The 9733-nt window shown below is 38.8% G+C and overlaps 1 protein-coding gene across 1 annotated transcript; it reads right to left on the bottom strand.

Annotated features, from left to right (window-relative positions):
• Window positions 1–6802: 6802 nt before the first annotated feature.
• Window positions 6803–8643, bottom strand: LOC130735958 (B3 domain-containing transcription factor VRN1-like). The gene is made up of 5 exons (XM_057587825.1): window positions 8082–8643; window positions 7872–8020; window positions 7497–7767; window positions 7185–7333; window positions 6803–7081 (listed from the first exon to the last, which is right to left on the bottom strand). The coding sequence occupies exons 1-5, from the start codon at window positions 8641–8643 to the stop codon at window positions 6803–6805; spliced, it is 1410 nt and encodes a 469-aa protein (XP_057443808.1).
• Window positions 8644–9733: the final 1090 nt, after the last annotated feature.

Consider the following 9733-nt stretch of genomic DNA (forward strand, 5'->3'; position numbering starts at 1 on the left):
ACTGGACGGAGAAGCCCAATGGGATTACCGATCCTTCAGAGGAATCTTTGTCCACCAACGACAAAGCCTTTCTAAATCTCCTTGCCCCGCTTCCTATCCTTGACTGCACAACAGTCCTTGAGGGCGCTGACCACTCAAGGACTCCCAAATACCTAGGTTGTCCATAGCTTGGTTTTCTTATCGACATTTTCTTTCTCGTCACTGATTTTTTTTTATTGTTGCAGAAGATATGAACTTCACGAACGCCGAGCTCCTGAAGGCCCGCGAGAGGAGAATGGCTCGCTTTTCCCCAAAGTTCAACGCTGAGGGCGACGTGAAGAAGCGAGGCGGTGCCGAGAACCAAGCTGAGGGCGGCAAAGCCCCCAAGAGAAGAAAATTGGCCAAAGTCTCCTCCGTCGCCGGCTCTTCCAACCCCGGCGCTCAGCCCAACACTGCCGCCGCGTCCAAAGGCAAAAATGTCACTGAAGCCTCCGTCGCCGCTGCTACCGAGACAACCACCGTCCCGGCCCCCAAATCCGCTACCGCGGACGTGGCCTCCGCAGCCGCTTATTATAACATTCCCTTGCCATCTTCTGGTCCACCTTCAGCTTTCCAACCTTTCCACTGCTTAGCGGATACTTGACCGCCAAGTGGGCTGTTGAGATTACAGCACAAAGGCGATTCAATGTATTTCGCCCGATGATGACATTGTAAGATGCCACCACCTGAAGGACCATATATCTTACCTTCAAAACCCTGGCACACTCATCTTCCCCGAGTATTGTGTCTAGATCAATGTATCCTCGCACCATCACTTGCTCACCTGCAAAACCCACCAGGGTTCCCGCATACGGAGTTAGATCATTGTCAGTTAGTCCCGACTAGTCGAATGCGTCACCGTAGATAATATCAGCCGAACTACCCTGATCCAGAAGTACCCTTCTGACGTTGAAACTATTCAACCTTAATTGCACCACTATCGGGTCGTCCTTGTGGGGTTTTATCCCCTCAAAGTCTGCTATCGAGATTGTGATGTCAGGGTGCACGAATCCGAAAGCAACTTCATGAACCGAATTAACTGCACGAACATGACGCTTTCGCGCCGCATGGGTGTCGCCACCGCCGCCAAATCCTCCTGCGATGGTGTTTATGGCCCCTACGGGCGGTCTTGAGAGTTGAGCGAACGTGTCATCGGCCCCTTTTGTGGCGATAGCCGCTGATTCTTGCTTCTTCTTGCCCTTATTGTCCGTTCGTTCCTCATCTCGCTTATGCGCTTTGTTTTGATCGCCACCGTTGCGCCACGGACCTTGGCGATTCCCTTGATATCCCGCCCTAATCAACATATCAATCTCCCGCTGCAGAGTCCAACAGTCGTCCGTATCGTGCCCGGCGGACCGATGGAACTCACACCACTTCTTGGGATTGGCGTCCCGTGGCTGATATTTTGGGGCCCCGACTCATCCACTAGATTTGCGTCCCTCGCCCCTCGGAGCATATCCGATAAACCTGTGTTCATCACCATATCAGTCTCCTCCCGCTGGCGATGAGACTTAGATTTCCAAGGCCGGCGTTGTTCATAATCATCGCGCCGTGGATACAACTGTTCCTTGGTCGGTTTGAATACCGCCTTCCCCTTATCTAGTCTCTGCTGCTTGCCATCCCCCTTACCTTCGCCGTTCTTATCTTTTTTCGCGCGCTTGGGTGACGTGTCGCCTTTTTCCAGTTTCGCGCGCTTTCTTTTGAAAGCATCGTCCTCTTCGTCTAGGATATAAGTGCTGGCTCGAGCACGCATCTCTTCCATCGAACGTGCCGGTTTGCGCGTCAACTTGCTGTTCAACCCTCCCGGTAACAAACCATTCTTGAAAGCCAGAGCACAAGCTCGAGGTTCTTCGTCTTCTACCTTAACCGATGCAGCGCTGTACCGTGCCATGTATTCCTTCAGTGACTCTCCATCTTGTTTGCGAATGTTGTACAGGTCATTGATTGTTACCGGCTGATTCTTATTCGCCGAGAATTGTACCAGAAACTTGGATGAAAAGTCTCTGAAATTCGAAATCGATCCGCGCGGCAAAGTCGTGAACCATGCCATCGCCGTTGACTTGAACGTCGATGGAAACATCATGCACTTCACCGCATCCGATGCCGCAATTATCACCATCTTAGTGTTGAAATACAGTAGATGATCCTTCGGATCAGAATCTCCACTGTAGGAATCCAGAACTAACGTTTTCATATTATCCGGAATTGCCACACTCTCAACGTCCTCCGAGAATGGACAGAACTCGGCTACAGAATCCGCCTCCCTGCTTCCATCATCCTATTGCCCGCGGCGATAGAAATCTAACTGAGCTTGTAGATGCTCATTCCGCTACTGGATGTTGCCAATGCTGCGCATCATATGGCGCCATTGCTCTTATGTCACCGCCGGTTGTTGCTCCGGAGCAGGTGAATTCTCTGGTGAGCGCTCCAGAGATCCGACCTGCGAAGGCGACGGAGGAGGTGGTGGTGATGGAGGAGGAGAAGGCGGCTGTACCCCCGCCGTTCGTATCGGAGAATCCAGGACAACTCGATGAGGCCGCCGAGGCGGCGAAATTCGCTGTCGCACTGGTGAATGATGCTGCCTCCTGCGTCGAGTCTCCATCCAAACTAGGAATGACGCAAACCCGATCGGAAAACGAACACCGGTCACAGAATCAAAATCAGAAAACCAGAGAATTGCCTAATCGCAATCAGAGTTAACTTCCTGCACAATTAATCCACGTGAATGGGAGTAGAAAGTTTACAGTCCCCACAGACGGCGCCAAATGTTCTGGGAATGAACATTGAAGATAGGGATAGTACCTAGAGAGTGGAGAATTGTGCTAGAGAGAGAATGAGAATGAGAGAGAGAATGCTGAATTGCATGTGTTCTTTCATTAAATGAGCCAAAGTCCCTTACAATTGGTAACTACCTCCTATTTATAGAGCTTGGGTACTGTCTATTGGGCCAATTGGGCCTCCGAGGTCAAGGCCCATCTTAAGGCTAGGGCCCCACCTCGGGGCGGGCTATACGCTGGGCGTTGCCCCTCTAGGGGCTCGCCCAGTCCAGTTTTGTCCCTGAACGCCGTTCCTGAACTTGAATTTCACCAGTCAATTTATGCTATAATTTCAGAGATTGATATTTGATTATTAACTCTTTCTAACCTTTATTTAAATAGCTGTCATCTAATGTTGAAATGGTCACTCTTATGCAGATTTGAATGTATTGCTCTTCTCTCCTATCTGCGTCCTTTTCTCCTCACAATCCTGGTGGTTGGAGATTGTAACAACCATTGCTCAATATTTTATGGAAACTATAACTAAATAGTAAGCTTATTCTTGCAGACTAGCTTACATCTGGTTTCTAAGCTGCTGAAAGGCTTTTGGGTGACGTGTGACAATGCTGGAACAACTAGAGGAGGTTCTAGATGGTGTTTAGATTAGTAAAAAAATATATGAAGTGTAGGCTGCATTGGCTCTAGATGCTGATATGATCAGTAATCTTTTCTGTATTTGTTTAATCGTGTGTTGTAGGTCGTTGATGTCCTTCATCCTGGGAAGATTAATGTGTCCAATGTACTTTTATGTATGGTTTTGTTTGATTTTTAGTATGTTAGGTTTGCAATTGAAATTTATGTAGTAATAGTTGTTAACTGAACAGAAGAGTGCTCTTCCTTTGTTGTCTACTCACTCTTAAAAGTGAGATGCTCACGCACTACCCTCTCCCTCTCAGGGTCTCCACATCATTTGTCAATATATGCTATCTTTATTCTCCTTCAACAGTGAACATAATTCGTGTTCAATCTTAATGAAGAAGCATAGTGTCCATCCAATAATGGTCTAGGGATGTTGGGCTCTTACATGACGTTTGAATCTCTTCCCTCTTTTATTTTATTTCTTTTCATGTTTCACTTTTGCAATACCTCCTGTGAGGTCGTAGTTGTTTATGTTTAGGGCTTTTATCCCCGATTATCCATAAAAAAAAGTCCATTGCCTTGGCGAATAATAATGGAAGAAATTGCAATAGTTCCATGGTGTGATAGTTACTTAGCCTTTAAATTGTGGAGGTGGTAACTGATGTTTGTTTTATATTTTCATTTGGGAGAGCTTTTTCTTAGGAAATTACACTATGCAGTGTTTGTCAATAATAGAGGTGTGGATCCTATAATATTGAATACTTTCTACTAAATGATGTGTCCGTGTGAGTGTTTGTCAATGATAGAAGTGTGATTGATATAGTATTGAGAGTTGTCATCATTAAGTAATGTGTGTCTATGAAAATTTCTTTGTCATTGTGATTTTCAATTGGATTCCAATGAAGGTAACATGAAATGAGTTTTGCATTAATAAATCCCTTATTTTTTAAATGGTTTTTCATGCTCTAACAACTCATGAAATCAATTTTGTTTTGATTAACTATTTTTCATGCATGTTTAAGTCACTCTTCTTTTGGTGTTCTTGGCTTTGTTGTGTTTTGCTTCTTATGGACAAGTAAGTTGATGGATTGTGACATCTAACCCATACAATACAAATGATTATTTTAAATTGATGTGTTTTCATTCAGCTAAAATACAAAACCTATTTAATTTCTTTAGTGGAAAACATTATTCATTTTGTAACAATAAATTTTATTTGTTATCGGATAAATTACAATTAAAAAAACTCCGTGAAAAAAAATGAAAAAAAATTTTACTACTACTATATATCTAAATCTGTCTTAAATTTAATTAAATTATAAAATTATGTCTAACATGTATGAGTATTGAAATATATAATATGGTTCAAGTTTTTTTATTGTCAATGCCAACAGCATAATAATGTGTACTCTATAAGAGTTTAATGAATATGCACCGTCTACACTGACATTCAATCAATATATTTCACGTAGGAGAGAAAGTTGCACTTTAATTTTAATTAAAATAAAAAATATTATCTGATTTAGCGGAATTCAATTGGATGTCTGTGCAAACAAATTTTATACTGCCGATACATATCCATTAAACCCATTATATAATGTGCATTATTTTATTTTAAAATAATTTAATTAAATGTAATAAATTTAGAAATTAAACTTTCGTGCATTGCAAGAGTACGTGTCAAACTCCATCTACTATATACATCCATGTTCGTTAAATAAAGTTGCACTTCAACAATTTAAATTCAGGCAAGGAATTATGGAGCTGGGCTTGCAAGCTAAATTATTATCACAAGAAAATTAATATAGGGAAAATAATATATATTTGTAACTAATAACTAACTATATCTAAAAGGGTTGATTAAATGAGGGATTTCTTACAAACTTGCTCCTGAAGTGACTTTTGAGATGAATCCTAACATTGGTGGGAATGAAGATGATGATGTGATTAACATTGTTGATGTGTATGTCATGTAATTTTATTCATTGTTTGAACTATTGTAGCGAAGTAAGTTCTTTTCATGTGTTTAACAACTATCTGTTTTGTGCTATGTATCATTATTTGTGCTAACATTCTCTTGAATTTTGTGTCTGATGTTTTGGTCTCTAGCATGAGATGAGTGTTTTCATGGTTTTTCTCTCTATGAATATACAACTTGGCATGAATTTTTATTTAAGTTTTATATGCAAGATTGCACCTGAGATCACACCTACGAGATCACCTATATGTTCAAATTATTTGCTTGCTATTTACATGTAAGATTGTGCTAAACAACACATACAGAACGTGAACCACAGTTGATATAGAAAAGCTATCTAATTAATGTCCACACTGAAGATGATATGTAAAATCATCAATAGAAAATAATTACGATCAGTAAATACATCATTGTATTATTCCATATATATCAATGCTCATCTATACTCAATGATAATGATTAGTAGTTGATTCGAATTAAAATTCCCCGTGCATCGCACGGGTCAACGGGCTAAATACTAGTTATTATTAAGATTTAGTTTAAAAATAGAGATATGGTTCAGATATAGGTGTCTATTATAGATTAGTATCTTCAAGATTTAGGAAGATATAGTTTAGATATCTCTTTTACATCTATATATATTGTACAAGTTCATCAATATACAATATATCAGAAATTATCATATTCAAGTGCTTTGTCATCAAGAAAGTAAAAGGTTGTGCACGATCAAGCATAGAATCCGAGTACGGGGCATTAGGAATCTTGGCAGCTGAAGTGAAGTGGATTAGATCAGTATTGGAGGAGATAAACCTGGCTTTGCAAAGAAAACCAATCCTTTGGCACGACCAGTTAAGTGCAAAAGCACTTGCTTGTGATCGTGCGTTGCACACCAGAACCAAGCACATAGAGGTTGACATCTAGTTTAATCGAGATCAGGTCTTGCAAAATCAAGTCAGCATAGCTTATGTCCCATCTTCTCATAAAATAACAGACTGCTTGACCAAGGCACTCACTCACTCTAGTTTTTGTCAATTTAGAGACAAACTAAGTGTGATTCCCTCATCACTAGTTTGAGAGGGGGACTCACTCACTCTAACTTTTTGAAAATATATGTTATCAGACCTTATCCTAGTTATCCTATCCTAGATGTTCAGTGCTGCAAACTTCAAGTGTCAGAAGTCCAGCCCTGGATGTGAGGGGTGTATGTGATAAGGTTCTACATTGGTTACAGATAACGCAAAATAAATCCTTGTATAAGGTAGAGAAATCCTTCCTTTTTGGGGTAGAGTTAGACCTAGCCCAAAATTTGATACACTCCACCTCCATCTCCTAGAACTAATTCTGGTGGAAAAAATTATAACCGTTACTACACCAAACAAAATAGAATAAAACTTTTAAACAATAAACAACTTCAACTACCTTGTGATCGAGGGGAATGTGGTTCTTCTGCAGCTGGAAAGATCAATACTTTCAGCTTCAGTGAAAGGCCTCCACTCTGGTTCAGCTCAAAACGGCATACATCCCCCACCTTCAATTTATTATCTAATGCAAACTCCTTCCATCCACCACTAAATTTGTAGAGATTATAACAAACAGACCAAGGTCTCCCATCCAAGACTTGAAGCACGATATCCCTTTTCTTCTTCAAATATTTATTTGCAAAGTGTGATGGGATACGCTGGATTTTAACCTTTTATATTAAAAGATCTGCCTACTAAAAAGTAATATTTTTACTTCTAACAAAAGTTACAAAACTATCTTAACATCTAAAACTAAAATGACCAAAATCTCACCAAGCAACGATCATAAACACTGTAAGGTTTCATCATAACGGTGAAGAAGGCATTTTCAGATCCGGGGGTTCCAGCTCTGTTCAATGCTTCAGTGGTTTTAGAAGTCAGGTGAGCCCCTTTAAGGCATTCAGTGGTTCCATCCGCATCTTCTGAAAAATTGAACAAAAATGTTTTTGTTTGAAAACATGGCCTCAAAATCTCAACTTGATCTGTTAAGTGAAGAGGATAATCCAGCCATGAAGAACAGACCCTCCAATTCGTTCTTGAGTCTTGACATGGAATAAACAAGTTGGATTAAACAACTTGGATTACCTTGTGATCGAGGGGAATGCTGTTCTTCTGCAACTGGAAAGATCGATACTTTAAATTTCAGTGAATGGCCTCCCCTCTTGTTCAGCTCAAAATGGCATACATCCCCCACCTTCAATTTATTATCTAATGCAAACTTCTTCCATCCAGCACAAAATTTGCAGAGATTATAAGTAACAGACCAAGTTCTCCCATCCAAGACCTGAAGGAGAATTTCTCTTTTCTTCTTCAAATGTTTCTTTGCAAATTGTGATGGGATATGCTGGATTTTAACCTTTATTATGTTAGAAAGTTTGGCTACTAACAAGTAATATTTTTACTTCAAACAAAAGTAACAAACTATCTTAACAGATATAAATGAAATAACAAAAATCTCACCAAGGCACATCCATCAATATTGTAAGGTTTCATCGTAATGGTGAAGAAGGAATTTCCAAATCTGAGGGCTCCGGCTCTTTTCAAAGGTTTAGTGGTTTTAGAAGTTAAGTGTTCCCCTTTAAGGCATTCAGTGGTTCCACCTGCATCATCTGAAACATTGAACAAAAATGTTATTTTATGAAAAGGATAATTCGACCATGAAGAACATACCCTCCAACTCATTATGGACAGGTTCCATTTCCAATGTTGACTCCTCAAAGTTTGTACCTTGAGACTGATTACCTCCAACTAGGTGTTGCTTAGGAAACTTTTGCAATTTGGGTCTTCTTCCAACATCTTCACTAGTGCTGGTTCTCAATTTCTTACGTGGTTGAGGACATGAAATTGGTGATTTCCGTTTAGTCTTCTTGCAAGGAGGTATCTTATCCAATATCTCAACTGAGTCATCATCAATTTGATCAGGGTTGTGCTCTTCATCTTGATTCTCATGTGAAGGATATTCTATCTCAAGAGTACTCTTATCAAATATATGTACCCCAAAATGAGAAGCATCCTTGTATTCAAACAACACCAAGTGCCCATGATCCAGGGAGTAATATTTCGAAAATTCTTTCCAACCTTTTTGAAACCAAATATCAGAACCATGTTCATTCCAATATAATTTCCATTCAGTGCCATCTGGAGGCTTAATAGACATTGGGTTTGACATATCACCTCCATATTTCCTAGCGAAGCCATTTGGGATTTTCTGCACAAAACTTTCTGTGAGCATGCAAAAATTCTAAAATATATTTTATTTTTTCAAGAATGTCAATGATACTAATTACTAATGATTCCCTGCTAATCTGCTACTACCTAATCACTCCGAATACATGAAAGGAGGAACTTTAATCAAAATTATTTTGCAATAAACACAAGTTACAGTAAGAAGAAATTGGTAAGTAAAAACTAATCTGGCATGTATATTCTACCTCAAAGTAAAAATTCAAAAGAAAGAAGAAAATGCATAAAAAGAAAGAGGAGATGAAGAAAAGAATGTTTACAAGCTTTCCAGCTTCAAGACTTGTTGTTGTAATGATCTTGAAGAAACTGATTGCAGAATGCTGATTTCGCTTGTTGCATGCCATAGAAGGGCTTTCTCTCTGAGTCTCTCTGGTCTTTGCCTTTCAATGAACACTTGCTGACAACTTTATATGAATGAATTGTAAAAAAATAATAATAATTGGTTCTTTTGTTTCACTCTTTCTTTACCGCAAAAGTGAAGAAATATATAAATCTAAGTAAAATATAGAATAAAATCTTATTTACTTTAAACCAATCATTGTAAACCAAAAAAAAAAGGAGGTAAACCAAATAACCAATCATTTGTAGATTTTCAACTTCTTTTATTTTTTAACTTTAAAAAATATTTTACTTTAAGAAAATCTTTAAAAATATTTTTAACAATTAAAGATTATATAATGTACATGCATAATTTTTTCATAAATCAATTTAATATTTTTTATCTAGCGTCGTATATAATGTTACCATCAATCAATATATATATTAGAAAAAAAACAAGGGTTAGAAGAGCAAATTGGTGATGTGTCAACTCCAAATGCATTATGATCCACGTGTCAACTCCTAATACATTATGTTCCATGTGTCGTTACCACAGTCCACTAACCTTCTTTTTGATTTATTTTTAGAGTATTAATTAATTTTTATTGAATTTTCGAATTTTTATTTAATTCAGGATTTTATGAGTTTTATTGTGATTTGCTAGATTTTGGTAGTTTTTATCTATCTTAAATTAGTACATTTTTAAATTTTAGATTTGATTAGGATTTAGGTTGTTTATTTCTTGATTTTAGATGTGGGTC

This window comes from Lotus japonicus, chromosome 2 (assembly GCF_012489685.1).
Source record: "Lotus japonicus ecotype B-129 chromosome 2, LjGifu_v1.2".
Classification (NCBI taxonomy): domain Eukaryota; kingdom Viridiplantae; phylum Streptophyta; class Magnoliopsida; order Fabales; family Fabaceae; genus Lotus; species Lotus japonicus.